Source organism: Parasteatoda tepidariorum, chromosome 5, assembly GCF_982258835.1.
Source record: "Parasteatoda tepidariorum strain Cologne lab strain chromosome 5, Ptep-v5.0, whole genome shotgun sequence".
Taxonomy (NCBI): Eukaryota; Metazoa; Arthropoda; class Arachnida; order Araneae; family Theridiidae; genus Parasteatoda; species Parasteatoda tepidariorum.
The window spans coordinates 115673172-115692758 of NC_141759.1; the positions used below are offsets into that span (position 1 = coordinate 115673172).

At 30.3% G+C, this 19587-nt stretch overlaps 2 protein-coding genes across 3 annotated transcripts; one reads left to right on the plus strand and one right to left on the minus strand.

Annotated features, from left to right (window-relative positions):
• Window positions 1-1142: 1142 nt before the first annotated feature.
• Window positions 1143-5850, minus strand: Lipt1 (Lipoyltransferase 1). Its single transcript, XM_087164872.1, has 4 exons — window positions 5180-5850; window positions 3122-3227; window positions 2909-3037; window positions 1143-1768 (listed from the first exon to the last, which is right to left on the minus strand). Exons 1-4 carry the CDS (start codon window positions 5692-5694, stop codon window positions 1358-1360), a joined length of 1161 nt encoding a protein of 386 aa, XP_087020998.1. The 5' UTR covers window positions 5695-5850; the 3' UTR covers window positions 1143-1357.
• An 83-nt stretch (window positions 5851-5933) lies between these two features.
• Window positions 5934-19074, plus strand: LOC107437125 (uncharacterized). 2 transcript variants are annotated; one of them, XM_016049024.4, is made up of 4 exons: window positions 5934-6197; window positions 14678-15125; window positions 17831-17964; window positions 18955-19074. In XM_016049024.4, the coding sequence occupies exons 2-4, from the start codon at window positions 14701-14703 to the stop codon at window positions 19008-19010; spliced, it is 615 nt and encodes a 204-aa protein (XP_015904510.1). In that variant the 5' UTR covers window positions 5934-6197; window positions 14678-14700; the 3' UTR covers window positions 19011-19074. The 2 variants fall into 2 exon arrangements, with proteins under 2 accessions (XP_015904510.1, XP_071041717.1); XM_071185616.2 differs by lacking the exon at window positions 5934-6197 and adding an exon at window positions 7006-7024.
• The last annotated feature ends 513 nt before the right edge of the window (window positions 19075-19587 follow it).

Consider the following 19587-nt stretch of genomic DNA (forward strand, 5'->3'; position numbering starts at 1 on the left):
TTAAATATTCTTACATAATAAAATAAGGAGAGCCGAATGCTTTCATATTACTCCACTTTTACATGCAAAATAATCACTCAACATTTATAATTTATTTTAGTTATTAATTAAGAGTGATTCCTCATCTCCTTTCTTATCTGTTCCTGTAATATAATATAATTCTATATTTCAGCATTATTTAATAAATATCATTATTTAGCTGTGTACAAATTATAATATTAGTTTTAACTAAGTTTTATGAAACATACATTTCTTGTTCTTTTAATCTATTGAATCAATACAAATTTTAAGGCAATATGTTGTATATATGTAAGTATAATAATAATTAAAAAGATACTTGAAAATTAGGAAATGAAAATGTACAAAAATGTCATGGATTTATAAAAAATAGTAAAAGTAAGTTTTAGTACTAATAGTTTAATAATAAATGCAGTATAAACTACTTTTTTCATTTATTTTAACATAATAGAGCTTTAAATTTAATAATTTCAGAGTTTGTAGTTGTCATAAAATTTCTTTTGTCCTAATATTTCTGACCTGTATACGTGTTCAGAACATCCAATTTTTTTAATAAAAACTATGTAGTTCTTAACCCATTAGATGTTGAGACTTGCCATGCATGTTTTTCATATAAATAAAAAGTGGTAACCAATGTATTTCGCTATCAGAAAGTAATAATGTCTTTTTAATTACCACATCTTATAGTATAGTATTTAGTGTAGGTATCAAGTTAGATTTGGTGACTAATCAAATCAACTAAAAAATAAAAAAAAACTATACTTTTTTATCAAAAACTTTCTTTTAGTTTTAAATTTGGCTGTTGTCTCTTAGTTTTCATAAATCACCAAGAAAATTACTTTCAAGCTTATCTTCACTGTATTTTTTGTTTCAGTATTATTGAAACCATACTTTGAAGTATTTTATTAAGGAAATCATTGACTCGATTGAAAATTTTAGATATCGTATACCTCTGAGTATAAGTCGAAGTACTAATCTCTGTGTGTGTCTACTTTAAAGTATTTTATTAAGGAAATCATTAACTCCATTGAAAATTTTAGATATCGTATATCTCCCTGTAAAAGTCGACAAATGAAAATAGTATATTTATACTCGGATGATACTCGATTAAAAAGAAAAGCACGTTCTCTCAAAATAAATTAAATATTTATTTTTTCACAAGAAAACATCAGAAATATTCAAAACACCACTTTTTGAAAACTCTTAACTGACTTAAGATACCAACAAAACATTTTCCCTTTTGCAGCATGCCCTTTTGAACATTTATGTTTTCAATGTCAAACTTCAAAAAAGAATCAATGCCCACATTGATGTAAATACATAGTTTTTAATTAAATTATCATTTATGAACATCAAAAATCATTTGTGTTATACAGCATTTGACATAATTACATAGTATTTTGCTTTTTGAATCCATAACCCACATTTCCAGTGGATCAATTATTTTGTCAGAAAATTTGAAACCCATTATATACTGGCTCAATCTATTAAATGTTTGAATGTCTAATAATTGTGGTACAATATTAATACATTCTATAGTCCCTTTGTTACACACAAGATTTATTTCAAAAGATGTGGGTAAATTCTGACTATTCCACATGGAAAAGGAGGGACATATGGGGAAAGATTTGGTGACGGTAAAGGATGGTGTGTGACCAAAGCACCAACTCCAGCTCATCAGATTCTCTTGTATTTTATTTAAACCAGGAAAACGTTCTTCCGTTGGATACACGCTTAGAACCTCCTTCACCTGCAAACAATCATTCAAATCACTATTTGGCATCTCTTTTGGTTCATAATATTTTAACTTTTTTATCAGGAATGGTATTTCTCATAAAAGAAACCGATTTCTTCTAGGACACTAGATAAAATGGAAGAAACTAAAAATCATATAGCAATAAGTATTGTAAGAGTGTCCATATTACATCTATCTTTATGAAGTTGATTTGAAATTTCTATCGTTTAAAGTTTTTAATTTATGAACATAAATTCATGATATTCATGATAAAATAACTTGTTTCTGATAAATATTGCAGAGAAAATTGGGAAAATTATGCATTTTTTGTAATTTAGAACGACAATCGACACTGCAAAGAAAAACTCTCTTTTTAAAAGATAGAAAATGAAGCACTTTTTACAAAAGCAAAATAAAAAAAGCGCATTTAAGAGCTTTTAAAAAATGTAAATCAAAAATAAGCACTTTTTTAAAACGCTATGCACCCTGCGAGTGTAGTGATCAAATCAACGAGGTTGAAGAAGATTGAAATGTCGATCTTAGTGATGACAAAAGGCAAACATTGCTAATGAAATAGCTGATGATGATAGCTACAAAGATGATTGATGGGTTCTTCCAAATCATGTGACATTGTTAGAAGCTTCAGACACCATTTGTAACTATTTTTTTAGTTCAACTACTAAACAGACTTTAGCAGTTTCATTCTACTACTGAAACTTCCCTTTCCATTTGTATGAATTTGTAAAATAAAGAACTGTAACAAATTTGTGGGAAAAAACAAACATATATCGCTCCCACTCAATTTCAAAAACAAAAAAAATGTAAAAATTTCCTGATTTAAATTTTGTTCAAAAAATTTACAAATGATTTGAATTTCACAATTATACAACTATCTTATTGACTTGTATTCATTGATCCTAAATAAAATTTATAATACCATCATAAATTTTAATTAATTTTCTATACAAAATATATTTTTAATCTATATTATACAAATATTTGTTTGACTGATAATCAACACATTCAAAAACTTTTATTGTGACTTAAAAAAATGACATGCACCAGATATTAATAAACATTGCCAACTCTGACTGGAACTGTTTTAATTTTAGAATATTGCACAAAGCTTATGTCTGACCTAGGCATCACACTTACATGATAAGTTAATTTATAGTTGTCTGCAACAGTTTTAATGACATCTCCAACATTAATGTCTCTGCACACTGTTTTTAAATTAATTACCTCAGCTTTAGTACTGGCTGTGGCTTTACTCTTAATGCAGTTCTGTAAAATAAAAACATAAAATAAAATAAGTCCTAAAAAAAGTTTAAAAATTATTAAAAACCATTAAGAAAGAGCAAAACTTTCTAGATCTCTGTGAAGCGCTTGATGCAATTTGATTACATCCACATCAACCAGTACAGTGCAATGATGATAAGTAGCAAATTTGCCAACCTTGGAAGCAGTGCCTGAAACATAACGCACAATGTCAAGGAAGCACATACACATCACATGAATTCGAACAATGTTTTTTACTTTTCTTTAACAGTGATTCTTGTAAAATGCAAGATTTAACATAATGCAGAGTGCGCAAAATAATAAAATGGAACTCCACGTTTGATCTAATGATGAGATTTTCATGAGACTCACACAAGAAGAAAGTCTTCCTCAACCAAATTTTAGACAATTGGATTAGATAATAGTTTGGTTACTATTTCTAGATAGAAACTATACAATTAATTCTTTTTAGAATAAAAAACATAATTATTTTATATCCTTACGGTTAAACATATATAGTTCGCAGAATAAAAAAATTATATCACTTTTGTACTAATCATTGGATTATCACAAATCAAGTTATCTTATACTAAGATAAATACAAAAAAAAATGATAAAATAAAAGTATACAAATTTTCAAATTGTTTAAAAGCACTTAATTCTAAATGACAGAATTTAAATGTTATAAATTACATTATTGTACAGAATTCAAATAGTTTCTGTGTCATCAAACTATTTAAGGTCATATTATTTCAGACACAACTGAACATTTTAAACAATTACAAGAGAACAAGAAACAAAAGAAATTTACAAACTTTTTTCAATAAAGTTACTTATTGTTTTTAATAATGAAATTGAAACATTGTAATATATATTTACAGTAATCTAAATTTTGGTTGACCATCTCAACATGCTTTATTCATTTATCCGATTAGTCACAGTATTTTTTTTATCTTCCCATGAATGCAAAGCACAGCACAATAATTAAGGTTGGGGTTTTGGACGTCCTAAACTGGTTTTGGACAGAGCACATGGGTTTCACTGTCTTAAATTGTCCTAAACTGACTAAAACTGTCCAAAAACTTGAGCATTAGTAAAAGGTGAAATTTCCATATGTGTGACACATAATAATTACATATAATAATATATATTTGATACTTCATATACAATTTGCTTAAACTTATTAAAAGAAAATAATATAATAGAAAAAGATTTATAAACTTTCGAAGCTCCACATTTGAACAACAAAAGTGAATACCTAATCCTTTAAATATGAATATATATATGCTTTTAATACTGATAAATTATGTTTTCGCATAAGGATAAATAATGCAATATTAAAAATAATAATTAACTTTTTTAATAAAACAAAAAATTGTCTTCATTTTGTTTCTTGTTTAAAAATTAATATTTTTTTTTTTTTAAATTATGACATAATTTGAGAAAAAGGTTTTAAGAAAAAGGGATTTTGGACAATACGGATGAAACCGTGGACTAATCCATTCTGTCCTAAACTTTGCCAACTCTGATTAAATTTGAAATTGCAACATTTAAATTAATGAATTTTTATACCAGACACTTCCAGTTATTCCATTTGAATTTTATACCATAATAAAATAAGTGCAACAAAAAAAATTTTTAATGCATCAAATTTAATGGACTAAAAAAAAACTTTTTTCGTTAATATTTTGAAAATTTCAATCATATTTCTAGGCGACAAATTTGATGCTTATGCATATGATTTCAGAGACATTTGTATAACATTTGGCAACAATTGATGCCATAATGCAGTGAATCCTACTTATAAATTAGGAAATTACCTGAATATCAAATCCATGGGTATCTTTAGCATGAAATTTTTGTAGATGATAAAATTATCGCAGCTCTTTAAATTGCACATGCATAAAAAAAATATCTGATTCATATTAATATCAGCTAGAATTGTTTTTAAATTTCATATTTATTTTATACTTAACTAAATTTAAATTGATAATGATTCATGTGAGCTTTATTTATCTGAAATATTAGACAGAATTTTACAGTTTTATAAATATTGAGGGTGACTTATCATATTGGTATCTAAATTATGAATTCCATCAGTAAGATATATTTTTAATGAAAATGAATTTCTTTTTTAAGAAAAAGGATACTTTGTATTTTTCATCACAGAGAATGTCATCTCTGCCAGAAACACTCAGCTTTATAGGCCACTTACTTAAAATAGAATTTACAATAAGATTTAGATTATTTTTACGATTGTAATATTTTCTAGATGCATAAAAAGAAAAGTTAACATTCCCATAATCATGGTAGACAGTACCACCGCCACTATTTCGTCTGGCAATACTTATACCACTTGCTTTACAAAAATCGAGAGAACACTCCACCCAGGGATTCTGATGTCGGCCAATTACGACAGAAGGTGCATTATACCACAACAAAAGGATAAACGCATCTTTAGATTTAAAATCTAAGTTTTTATACAACCAGTCCTCTAATGCCAAATTTTCATAAATATTCCGAGATTCTGATAACAAAATTGAGTTCTGATTCGATAGTAGTGTATGGTCATAACTGTTATGTCTGTAACTTTTTACCGCAGCATACAGATTTAAAATTTTTAAATGATGCATAATCTTAGATATTGTTATAACGTTCATCATTCGACTTTACTTTTTAGTATAAATTATAGTGTTTGCATTATGAAAACTCAAGCCGTCAGGAATTTTAATATTTTGAAGGAAAATTACTTCTTTTTAAAATTTTAGCGCAATAATTTAGGCAATTTGGGTGTTTTGTTTTGAAGGAGAATGTTATACGTTTATGTTGTAAAATAAATGTTGCTTATAGCTTGCATAGATAAATACAGATTCAGACAACGCTTTTAGCAGTTTCTCTGGGGTTAACATAGCACAGAAACGAGTAACCGAGAGTGTATCAAGTAAATAAACAAACTTGATTATTTCAATGGAAAAATGAATATATCCATTAGATCTCCAACAATATTAAAACATTTATTGTTATAAAAATATTTATATTTTCGATAAAGTTGTTATATTTTTTCCTATGTAAACATTTATCGTTATCTTCCTACGTTTGGGACTTTTAATGTTCTGCGGCTGTTTTCATGATACGACCAAAGATCCTGTTTTGTACAACTTGCAAAGTAAATCTATTCTAATGCTAATTCTTTTTCAAAAAAAAAAATTGCTGAATTGTGCTATTTCTTTTTAAACTCATCGATCCATTGAAATATTTAATAATGTCCATGATATTTATAATCCATGACATCAGATTATATAACCTTGTTTCAAAGAGGAGAGCTTCTCTCTCCCCTGATTCTCTTTCTCTCACTAACCAGAGTTAAAATCTGTTTTAAATAATAACCCAACTCTGCTGTAGTTAACCCTTGTAGCCATGGACACCGTCACTGCACTAACAAACGGGAGTTCATAGACAGGATAGACTATATTTGAACTAAAACAAGCAATCTATCTTTACAAACTAATTTTTACATCAGCATGTTAGTCTAAAATTTAAGATAAAATAGCATTTCATAATGAAGCTTTTTGAAGCATTCAGAAAGACAGCGTATGCATCCCCCCCCTCCCCATTAATTTAATGTTTGTAATTGAACTTCATTCTAAAATCTGTTTTTTATAAATAAGAACTCTTATATTAATAAAAAATCTCTTAAAAAATTCAAATATTTTTATTTATTTGCTTAAGAACTTGTTTGTTTGAAAATGATGTTTATTATTTCACTAATATAGTGATGTGTTATATATTTTGTTTACTCTTTTATCTATCTTCAAAAATTATTAGTTAATAAAAATCTTGGATCTTATTGCCATATTTTCGGTGATACCTTTCAATCTTGAAGTCTGCGTCACAATTTAAGAAAAATTGAATTGTTTTAATGGATTTGAAGAGTGATGTTTATCGACTATATCGACCTTCATTTATCAAAAGGTACCTCTTAATGGAATCAAGGTAACATGTCTTATATACTAGTGATTAAGTATTTAATATTTGTAGTGGTAGTTATGCCACATTCCCAGAATTTTATCTGTGATAGAATTTGATGAACGAGTACCACTAGTTGATTTATGCTGATTTTTTTTAATATCATATTTGCTCCTTATTTTTTTTCTTAATTTTTTTCATATCATTCCGCTCATTTTTTTTTTCTTCAATTTTTGTTTATTGACTAGGAGAATTTCATTTACTTCACCAGATTTTTTTTCTTCATTTTTTTTTATAGCATTTTCCTAATTTTTTTTCTCCCTTCAATATTGTTTATTGGCTGAGAGACTTATTTACTTCACCTGATATATATATTTTTTACTCTGAGCAGTATATTTTTAAGCAAATCAACTGTTTAATGTGGACTATCGATCAATGTTAGCAAATTCTTATCACGTCCGCAGGTCACCATTCTTCAGACAACGAACTTCAATGGAACAAGTGACTTCTTTCATTCATGTTTTTAAAACTACAACTCTTTGAAAGACAAATTTTTGTTTCTTTTCAAAATACCTTTTATTGCATTCTGTCTCTATTAGAAAAGAAAAAACTGAATTACTCGAAATTTTAGTATCATTAACATATGAGTAAATTTTTTGCAATAAAAAAGTTAGAGGCCATTGATTTTTGTGATTTTTCATAAAGTTGCAAAAATTTACCACTCACAAAAAGTTTCTTTACACCTCTCATTTTTGCAATTATTCCCCCCCCCCCCCAAATGCACCTTTCATGAAAAGTTTCAATACAACCACTAGTTTTCGTGATTTTTCACAAAATCAAGATCTTTTTTTGCAGAAATTTAAAAGTTAGGGATAAATTTTTTACAACTAAACAAAAAATTGAGCCTTTTCACAAAAACCCTTAAATTATACCACTTGATACCCAAAACTTTTTCACCAAATGATCGGATGTTACCCTTGCAGTTATCCGATCATTTGATTGAAAACTATTCATGGTGCACTATTCTTTATTTTGACTTACAATAAGTCAAATATTTAATGCTTCAATGTTAACTTTTCAAAGTACTATTTTAGTGTAACTGCCTGTTTTTAAAATTTTGCGGTTTTTTATTGAAAATATATTTGTTTCTTATTTGAAATAATGATGCTTTAAGAAGTTAACTTCATTATTAAGATTTTAAAAGAAAAATTTAATGGAAGATTATAAGTTGAGAAGACGAAAAAAAAAGAAAACAGTGGAGAAAAGGGGCTAGGGTAGACAACTTTTATGAATTTTCCCTAAAAGCTCACTAATTTACGTATCTTGAATTTTTTATTAATTCTTCATTTTGAATGTTAAAAAAGTTAATTTGGATGTATATTTTTATGATAGTCTTTTTTTATATACAAACTAGCCCCAATATCACGGATGTAGTGAGGACAAGTCAAAAAGTCAATTATTTGATCAATTGTTATATGTCAAAAAGAAAGTAAAATTAAAATGGGACTATTTTTAATCTAAAAATGTTGTCTTGAGTAAATAATCTTTACAGGGTTTATTTTAGTTAATAATGAAGCTTAAAAGATAAATATGAACTAAACTTTGCTCTGCTTGATGGGTGCTTTTTTCTTAAATAATAAAGTAATGGAATATATGGATTATCGTATTTTATCATTTTTTATTATTATTTAATGTAGCTGATTTAAAATAAGTGAGTTTAAGCATCACAGTATGTACACTGATTAAAACAATTAGCGGGAGAAAGGGCTTATTAAAAAAAAAAAAATCTTGCAATGACCTCGTTCGTCAGTGGTGCAGTGATCGTGTTTGTGTATAGTTGCCTCATTTGCTTGCCAAAGCTTATAGTGCAAAGACATCTTGAAACATTGTATCTGATACCGATTCTTGTTTTTTGAATTTCTTTGTTTACCCATCACTAGTATGGTCAGAATGAACCAGTTAAGGTGTGATTCTGTAGATCAGTGTTTCCCAAAGTGTGATACGCATACCGCCAGGGGTACGAGAACAGTTTAGCAGGGGTACGTGTTCTATGTGAAATATCTTGCAACAAACGAAAATTTCAGAACATTTTATTTAAAAGCAAAACTAGCCATGAAAATCTACGATTACGTATTGTTCTATTGGCTATTTTTTGAAGAGTTAATAGTTAGTGGTGTCAACATCTAGTTGTGATTTTTATGCAATTTTTTTTATCACAGCAAAAACAATATCATCCTTCATCAAACCTTCTCACTGATGCAAATAAACATATTAACAAAACTTGTATTAAAAAAAAAAAGATATTTTTTTAAAAATACATTAATTTTTTTTATTAGTGGTACACAGCATTACGAAAAATTTAGAAAGGGTACACAAAAGTCATAAGTTTGGGAAATACTGCTTTAGATCTGTGGTTCCCAAACTTTTTTGACCCTTGGACCCCTTTTTATAGTCAAAACTTGCCCACGGACCCCCAAGTGAAAAACTGCATATATTGTACGGTATAAAAATTACAAATTTTAAAATAAAAAACAAAAAAACAATTTTGTTGAGGAACAATTTATTGAAATTATATCTTTTGTTTAAAATAAAATAAAAAAATTTATGACTTGGATGAACGTGATGGGATTTTAAGAGTGTATTTATGTCCGGCTCAATGTTTGTGAGCACTAATTTCAAATAATTTATTTATTATTATTTTATTTTTTTTGTGATGAGGTTCATTACGGCACTGAAATTGAGAGAACAATGACCTCTTCCCAAGTTTTGTTTATACAGAAAAAGTTTTGCCACAAAGGCAGTTTTACGGTTTTAGTTTTGATTAAATTTAATTGTTCATCTTGTAGTTTCAAATTAGTTTCGTTAAGTTTGGCAAATGTACTGAAAATACATTCGCTGCAGCTTGTTTTAAGTTAGCCAGAAAACCTCGGTATCTTCCTACCATTGCCGGAGCATCATCAGTAGCTACAGAAATTATATTAGTCAAGGGAATAGCTTTTAATTCTGTCAATAGCGTTTCACCTTTCGTATTGCTTTCCAAACATTTAGCAAATAACAATTCTTGGTAAAATTTTTATTCTTTTACAAATCTTACATAAGCTAAAAGTAAAATCTTCGTTTCCTGGATAAGTGGACTCGTCAAGATGTAAAGAAAATTCTGATATTTTTAAGTACTCACATAAAGAATTTTCTAGGCACTGAGATATTTTGTCAATCCTTCTTTGTACATTATTATTACTCCGTGGAATTCTTTTTACAATGTTTAAAGCTGGTTTATGCAACCCGGTGAGTATTATCTCACTTACAGCTAGTAAAATAAGTCCTTCAATAGTGTGAGGCTTGCAATCCTGTAATATATAGAAACATGCGAAATTATGAGAAACATGCAATCCATCGTCACCTCGCTTAGATGTTGTCCCTATAAGTTGTTGCAGTGACAGCGTTTTCAGATATTTTTCTTTGACTGTTTCAAAAATAGTTAAATCTTTATCTTTTTTGTCACTATGGATTTTTATCAATTGTTCGTTAAGCTTGGAATGTTTCATTGAATCACTTGTTATAGTTTTATTACATAGAACAGTGGTGCGCAAACTTTTTTCGACTGCGACCCCTTTTGTAGAGAGAAAATTTTCGGCGACCCCTAGAGATAAATGTTCACAAATATGATGTATATTTCGCGCATTTCTTTCGTTTTATCGAATAAAAACATCATCATATTTAACTCATATTAATTTCTTTTATAATTTTAAGAAAATACTTTTTGTATAACTCAAAAATCAGTAATTGCCCTTTAATGAGATGTATGTGACTGCAAGTTTCTAATTATCTCATCGATGTTTGGATATATGTTACTAATTGCAATTCGCATACCATCTTCAGGGTTTAAACGCGAGCGGTATTTAGTTTTTATTGAAACTAGTTTGCTAAATCCAGTTTCACATACATACATTGATGCAAATTGTATTAACACTCTGATGGCATTCTTGCATAAAACGGGATATTGTTTTTCCACGGATAGCCAGATAGAGAATACATTACGCATTACGGTCAAAGAAAGAGTGGACAGCATGAAATTGCAATTAAACAGTTAGTGGCGGCGCTTCACTCTTTATATGTACACTGTATAGTATGCAGCATGCAGGGATAATGCATTTCATAAAAATTTGGCGACCCCCAAAAAACTTCTGGCGACCCCCACAGGGGTCGCGACCCCTAGTTTGCGCGCCACTGACATAGAAGACACATAGGTTAAGTACTATTTCCTGGTGAAGAAATAAAGACATACTTCAAATATTCAACACTGTATTTTCGGCGTTTTTTCTTCGACTCATTCATACTGATATGTCTTAAAAAGGGAACAAAAGATATAAGAAAATTTGTAAATCAACTGTTTAATTTGTAACAAACCACTGTTAATAATTATAAGCACCCACCTTTATTTATAGTTTACTTAGGGCGTAAAAATGTCTACTATTTTATTTATCTTAATTTCCATAATAATAAAAACCAATCAAAATTTTATTATTTTATATTAAACCTCACGCGGACCCCCTGACGTTGTTCAGAGACCCCTAAATCAGTTTTTATTTTTCACGGACCCCCGGAATGGTACCACGGACCCCTGGGGGTCCATATGGACTAATTTGGGAAACACTGCAGATGATGATGCCCCAAGATGGCAGATAGTTGGGAGACTCAAAGCGGGCCAATCAAAGGATACCTGTCATAAGGATCTTTGAGTTTCGAGAAATGTGGGGTCCTCTCTGTGGAAACAATTCACAGAGACAGGAACAGCGACACAGCTATCTCTAGACTTGTATAATGAAAGAGAAAAATCTCCTTGAACCACAAAAAGGACCGCTTAGCATGGTACTGAGAGCAGCTGTCTTGGGCTGATGTCGTTTGGATAGCAACTCGAGGCATATTCTCATCTGGAATCTGGCCGTCTATATCGGCCCTCAAGAATTATTGCAGGTCCACTACGGTCGAGGGGGTTTCGGAGGCATCATGAGGGAGGGATAAACAGGCTTCTTGTGTTCGATAGAGGTATTCTGACAGGTCAGTGGTACAATGAAGAGATCCTTGAACCCTATGTGGGACTATTACGCGGAGCATATGGACTAATAACTGCCCACATATGGCTCGGTTGGGGGACAAATACCTCCAATTGGAGGATATACAGCGATTAGAGTGGCCTGTGATGTCCCCTGACCTTAATATCATGAAACACATATGAGACGTTCAATTGCAGCTCGAAGACTAGCTTCAGCGACCATTGATAAGCTCAAAAGTGGGGACTGATAAGGAACCTACCTGGTAAACAGTATGAAATGCCAATGTGAGAGTTGTGTAAGTGTTAGAGGTGATCATACATCCTATTAGACATGTTTTTATCTGACTGGCAGAATATCAGTCAGCTGCTGTGCTAGGTAAATGACCAGTTTTCTTACTTAGGATACAGGTTGTGACCATTTGTGTTTTTCGATATATTGGGTCTTATATCAGAGGATTTGGCCACGTTTTTGGTTTTATTTGCTTTAACAGATTTTTTATTACAAAAAAATCCCCTTTAATTGTTTTTGCCAGTGCAGTTTAAACAAATATATAAGACCTGATAATAGTGTAGTGAAAATTTTAAGCATTAACAAAGTTACACAAACTTTGCTTACCTTAATTTTTATTATATAACCACTTTAAATATTTTGAAAATCTGTAATTCTTTGGGTTTATAAAAATCAATTTATAACTGAAATATATTCCAATTCTGCAAAAAAGAAAAAACTTTTATTGACAAGTCACTTTTAGAAGTATAATTTTTCATAATTATTTAATCGAAAAAATATTTTCTTAAAATTGAGTAATTAAATTGAAATTAGTTTATTTTATAAAGTAGTTTGGCAAATGAATATTGAAAGTCAGCTGAGAGCCATTCATAGAATTTCAGATGTTTCCATTTCACAACAGCTATAGAGCATTAAAATTGGCTGCGGTCAGTGTGCAGGTGGGTGACCACCTGAATTAGTTTGCGTAGGGACTGAGGGTGTGCGGTATGGGTCCTTGTTAAACTGTTTTGCCGTAAAGTGCTCGACGTCGCGTGCTGGTCATCGCGCTACCGAAGCGGGGTGCCATCCCCTCTGCAGAGGATAAAAATTGTGATGGCATGTCTTCGGATCATCCTCGGGGATGTATCCCAGATCGTCGCTAATAGCCCGTTGTGCTGCTCTAGTGCGACGTAACTACAACAACAGAGCGTTAAAAAATTCCATATGTATAATCTATGTTTTGAACTTTCTTAAGAAAAACTCTGAAAATCTCAAGAAATAATTGAGTTTCAGAATTATACCGTTGGAAAAATAGTGTGAAGAATATTTTACAAGTAATGAATTAACTCACATCTTTATCATCGTAAGCTTACTCAGGATGTTATCAGTTGGTAATAACGAATGGGTGACCAACACCAATCATTTGTTATTACCTCTGTTATTGTACTATTTAGTAAAAGATGTATGCAAACTTTACCTTAACCAGACTTCAAAATGATAATTCAAAAAAGAAAATTCTGCTAACTTGAATTTACTTTCTCTTTTGAATTTTTAATAATATTGACAGCCACTTCGTGACCACACTAGTCGCCAGGTGTGTCATCATTCATTGATTAAAGAAAGGCAGATTAAAATATGTACCTCATTCATAACATATTGTTAAAAATGATGAATAAAAATAGGTACAATTGAAGCAAAAATTAAAAAGTTACTTTTCCATCGATTTTTAATTCACTACTAAAAAATATGGCTCTTTGTCTTGCAACTACTTATGATAGTGTAACACAGTTTTGCTAGTCTGAGGTCATAATTTAAATGATTTTTAGTCTACACCTGACACTCTCCGTAATATTTGTCAGATTTTCAGTTGTTTTTATAAGAAATATTATTCGTATTTATTTATAAGAGTTTATGAGTAATAATAATTAATACCAGAAAGCTTGTGACGGAATTTTTTTTTTTTTTAGTGCCACTAAAATGTTTGTACTAAAAACCTTTTTTCAATGAAGCAGAAATAGTGCAGTTTCAAACCTTTCATACTAAAAGGATTAAAAATTATTTTTTAAAGCTTTTTTTATAAAGTAGTGTCACTTAGGTTCATCATGACGTTTCAGGTGACGTCACAGTAGCGATAACAAATTACATTGTTCATTAAAATCTCGTGACAAGGTGGATATTTGCTGAGCATACAAGACTTTGCGAAAAGAAACCTTGTAATGACCTAGATTTAATATTATTTTCACCTTGAGACTAGCTTTAGCAAAGGTTTTTTTTTTTCACGCTTGAAAATCCAAAGTCAATCTCGCTTTAAGGTTTTTATATAGAAGATTGTTTTCCAAGGTTTTTTTATTAGGGTGTTGTGAGTAGAATAGAGCAGATGTTCACAGATCTCGTTTTAAGGTTAGAAGGTTTACACGTAAACCTCATTACAAACCTTTTTAGGTTTACATTAAAAGGTTTTTGCTTACTGAAAATAAGCTTTATTTTGCTATCTGGGATGTGTGTGTTTTTTAAGTCACTACCAATCATTATTTTCAATCTACTTTTGAATGAGGTTTGCTCTAGAGATTGCTTTTCAAACGAAGAGAGATATGTTTCTTGATCCTTGAAAATGTTATTATTTTTTCTTTCATTTCAGGTCTTTGGACATTCTAAGAAGTGATGTTTGGGCGGCTCCGATGTCGGTATTTCTTTCTATCCAGGCGCTACCTATTTGTAACTGCATTTGTAGTTGTGATTTTTCTTTTGTATCAGTTCATGTCAGTGAAGCAATTGAGTTATGAACTTTCTAAGAGAAAACCCAGGCTTCAAAAAAATTTTAGAAGTTATGAAAAAGCAGAAGCTCCCATCCAGAGAGAAATAATCCCCATTGAAGAAAAACAGACTGCTGCAATTCAAGCTAAAAGAGTAAAATTTGTGCGAGGTGTTTTGCCAGAAAAACAGAAATTCTATCAGCCTTCCAATAAGAATACTTTTGTGTGCTTAAATAGCAGAGAGGAAATCAGTTTCTCTTTTGTGAACGATAACTTTTGTGACTGCTCAGATTTTAGTGATGAGCCTAGTACATCAGCATGTAACTATGGAAGGTATGTATCGCTCAAGATGATCTTAAATTTCATACATTTAAAGATTTCTTAGCTTAATAATCATAAACAGCTGCGATAGCTCAGGGGATAGAGCGTTCGCCTTCCAATGCGGCGAACCGGATTCGAATCCCAGTCGATACGAATTCCGCATCCGGCTTGCATCGACCACAGTGCTGACGTGAAATATCCTCAGTGGTAGGTGGATCAGGGGTTAGAGTCCCCTTGTTAACCGTAGGAGGTTTTCCTCTCCATGTAACGCAAATGCGGGTTAGTTCCATCAAAAAGTTCTCCACGAAGGCAAATTTCTCCCAATACTCGATCCAGGAGTTACCTTGTCTTCTGGATTGGGTTCAAAATGACAAGGCTACGGAGTTGAACATTAGTTGTCGTAAACCCATAAAATTGGGTCGGCTGTTCAACGACGATTATAAAATGAAATGAAATAAAATCATAAATCTTTTCAACATTAAATCAATATTTAAATCATATGGCATCACTTAACGATTAGTTAAAATTTTATAGTATCACTTCATGATTTTTGGTCTATTTATTTCTCAATTTAGTATAAAAAGTATAATACAGCTTGTAACGTCATTTTAAACTTATTTGGGATTTTTTTTAATCGTAAAACTTATTTGTGCTAAATATAGTAAACAAATGTGTTAATTGTTTCATTTCTTCATTCTTATTTGGTGTGTTTGCATCACTGTCAATTTTTTTAGTTTTTCGATTTAAAAAATTTTCTTACAATGTGCAGCCATATTCCTATCAGAATTAAAGAACATTATTTTGGCATCATATATATACAGGATCTTTTCCTAAAAATAAAAGCTGATTGAAAAAAAAACATATGCCGCGTATGGATAGTAAAAAAAATTTTTTTACAAACTTGAATTTATGTTTTAATGCCTTTTATACTCAAGGGTTCAAATAGATGTTTTTTTTTTTATCCTATCTGATTAAAAACTTAATAAAATGTAATGTATAGCAAAATGGTTTTTGAAGAAGGAAAGAATGTATGTGAAGATTCATTATCAAATGTCTTCAAAGAGTAAATTAATTGTAATTTATTATAATATCAAAAAATATCTTACGCCAACTGCTCTGAATATTAGCATAAAAATGTAAAAAGAATTTTTACATTTTGTTTTTATTATTTAATGTAACCAATAAATGTTATTGCAAAAAAAAAAAAATACATACATATTTAGGCATTGTGCATTTTAATTCAAATTCCTCCTCCCTAAAAAAATAGTAAAATAATGCCCATTCTCTAATTTTTATTAGAAAAATTATGAATTGCAAACTGTCATTTCAACTGTAAACCTCGCTTTAACTATTTTAAATGGAGTAAAATAATGTTAGAATAATTAGTATAATGTGTTTCTTATTTGAATAGTAAATGTGATAAAAAAATTTTGTGAAGCACATTTGTGTACTTTAATTCCATAACCTTTGAAAAAATTTAAAAATTTGAAGTTCCAATACAATAATGTTGATATTCTTATAGCATTAACATCTATGCTAATGTTAATACTACGGAAATGTTTGAAGCTCTAAAACTGATTTTGAATTGCAGAAATTTAGGTTTGATATCCACCAGCATTTTAAATTTTCTATCGTTAAACTTCACCATTTATACACTAATTGACAGTTAGATAAACAAATAAGCACATTCATAGCTGCAAACTCCACTGGATTTTCCAATAGACTACTAGATTTTACCAGTTTCTCCTTTACTGGTTTAATAAAAGTTCTCCTGGTTTTTGAACATTTTAGAAAATTCCCTAAAATTGAGTAAGTTTTTTTAAAAAAAAAAATCCCTATTGAAATAGAATTTTTGTGCAGATTATTGCTTGCTTAAATATTTAAGTAAGTGCCACTAAAGATAAGGAAGCGAGCCTCATTTATAAAATTCAGTTATCTCTATCTTCAATGAGTCCCGCAGTGACACAGATCCCAGCAGATCACCGAAGTCAAGCATCACTGGCTGCGGTCAGTGTGCGGGTGGGTGACCACTTGGATCACTCTGCATAGGGGCCGAGGGTGTGTGTGTGGCATTGGTCCTCGTTTAACTGTTCTACCGTAAAGTGCTCGACCTCGCGTGCAGGTCATCGGGCTACTGAAAGCAGGGGTGCCATCCCCTCTGCATAGGATCAAAATTGTGATAGCATGCCTTTGGATCATCCTCAGGGATGCTTCCCAGACCGTCGCCAATAGCTCATTGTGCAGCCCTAGTGCCACGTAAATGAACTACTACTATCTTTGATGAATTAAATGCCTATTAAATTTCAGAATTATGAATAAACATAATACATAACATTTCAAGATCATTTCATGCGAAATCATTACTGGAAAACATTGCAGTTTTCCTATTTTGATGACTACAAAAATCCCTAAAATAAAATGTATAAAATATTGAGTATATTTTGTAACAATTATCGTGAAATTTATATTGTTTTTTAAAATCTACCGGATTATTTCCTATCCGTGTTGGCAGCTATGCACATAATTTTTTTAGATGTAGTCAATGAGGATGCGTTTTTTTTAAATTATTAAAATGCAATGTAGAATTTGATTAAAAATAAATGCTTAAGTTGAAAAAAAAACATTCCTATTTAAAAAAAAAAAAAAATTTCTTCATGTTCCTTCAATAAAAAGAACTGATTTCATATATACCAAACTGACGAGAATATTCTTTTTAGATTTTATTGCAATCACCAATCCAATCGTCTGTCATCTGTAGTATCTTACAAAGTAAACGATGGAGTGTGTGATTGTTGTGATGGCAGTGACGAATGGGAGCAGAATTTCATTCCTCCACACGTGACTCTGCAAAGTAATTCTTGAAAATTATATTTGTTTTCCTCCTTTCTTGTAATGAGTTGAAATTGCATTTTCTTTTTGTAAATAGTTTCTCAATATTTATTTTTTGATTAAAGCAATTTATTTAAATAATTTTACTTTTAAAATTATACATGTGTGTACAGTACTCACAATGGACTCTTGGTACATTACCACTCAATTTGACTTGATCCCTCATAAAATAATGATCACTAGTTGCTGGTGTGGGAGGACCAATAACTTAGTGAAATCTTTCAAAAAAAAATAAGCACTTTTTAAGCACTCAAAAAGTATTTTTAAGCACTATATACATTAACAAAATGCAAAATAATTTTGAAAGACTTGACATGATCATGATAAAATAACTAGCTTCTGACAACGTACTATTTTTCTTGATTATATTAGCCACCATAAAAAGGGGGTGGAAAATGAAGCCTGAAATTGGGAATATCTTGCAAAATGCAGCAGGGTTGCACATGAGAGTGCAATAATCTCATTGATCCCAGCTCAGTAGAACCTTAAGCGAATTGGCGCTTTCATATGCTATGGTCCTACGGTGCGCCAAAATAGCCAGTGGCTGAATGAATTCTGGAAACGTTGAATAGAACAATTGGAAAAGCACGCTTTCGGATAATACGTGTCGAAAATAGACATGGCAAAGTAATCTCATTTTTGAAAAGGAAAAATTTAGCACTTTTTAAAAGCACTTGATGAAAAAAGCACCTTTAAGGGCTTTTAAAAATCGAAAATAAGCACCTTTAAGCATTTTTCAAAAACGCTATGCACCATGCAACTAGTGATTACATGCTCAAGATATGACACATTGAATCCTTCCTCATTGTGTTGATGTTTAAAGTTTAAATAAAATGTACCTTTTGAGAATTTTCTTTTTCAAATAATGTATGCATGTCATTTTGTATTTTTTAGCTTAAAATGTAAGCATATATTTTTATACATTTATTACAATTGTGATTTTCTATTCCAGGAAGTCATCAAAAGGGATTGTTCCAAGCACCTTGTCCCGATCATTGCTTATCTTAAAGTTTTTTAATGGATTGCAATGTTTTTTGTTCCTTGTTACTATAAATATTATCTGTTTTGTTAACCTATTGAAAGAATTTTTTGTTTATGCTGTGTTCTTTCTCACGACTGCAGAAGATCTTCATAGCTTTGCATTATAGGGCAAAATTAGGAAATTTCTCTACTGCCCAGTTGTAGTATTTTTGACAGTGGAAAAAGTGGCCCTATGTTTTATAAAGTGGTCACTTAATAAAACATGGGGCCACTTTTAAACGATTAAAAAAAAATACTGTTATAAATAATATAAGGCATTTCTTATGAAGCATTTCTAAAAATTTGTTAAACATTATAGTGATAATTTCTATAATGAAAAATTCTTAAGAAACAAGCGTGGAAAAAAGTAAATTTCAGATTATAAAATATTCATAATACCACGAATATTAATAATGATAATAAAATGCACACGGTCTGTATTTTCGAAGAAAAAAATGAATGGCGACTGGTGTATAATTTTTTAATCGCCACTTGTTATATTTTGTTGCCCTGTGGCTTGTAGCGTATAATTTTACCCTGTACTTTGCATCGTATGGAATTTTGT

What these genes read in the sequence shown, in the direction of transcription:
- Lipt1 (XM_087164872.1), bottom strand. Translation starts at nt 5,694, where the DNA reads ATGATGAACGTTATAACAATATCTAAGATTATGCATCATTTAAAAATT. An exon ending in AAGCGCTTCACAGAGATCTA is followed by an intron (nt 3,038 to 3,121) that starts GAAAGTTTTGCT and finishes TTTATTTTACAG; the next exon opens with AACTGCATTAAGAGTAAAGC. An exon ending in ACTATAAATTAACTTATCAT is followed by an intron (nt 1,769 to 2,908) that starts GTAAGTGTGATG and finishes GATTGTTTGCAG; the next exon opens with GTGAAGGAGGTTCTAAGCGT.
- LOC107437125 (XM_016049024.4), top strand. Translation starts at nt 14,701, where the DNA reads ATGTTTGGGCGGCTCCGATGTCGGTATTTCTTTCTATCCAGGCGCTAC. An exon ending in TCAGCATGTAACTATGGAAG is followed by an intron (nt 15,126 to 17,830) that starts GTATGTATCGCT and finishes TATTCTTTTTAG; the next exon opens with ATTTTATTGCAATCACCAAT. An exon ending in TCCACACGTGACTCTGCAAA is followed by an intron (nt 17,965 to 18,954) that starts GTAATTCTTGAA and finishes TTTCTATTCCAG; the next exon opens with GAAGTCATCAAAAGGGATTG.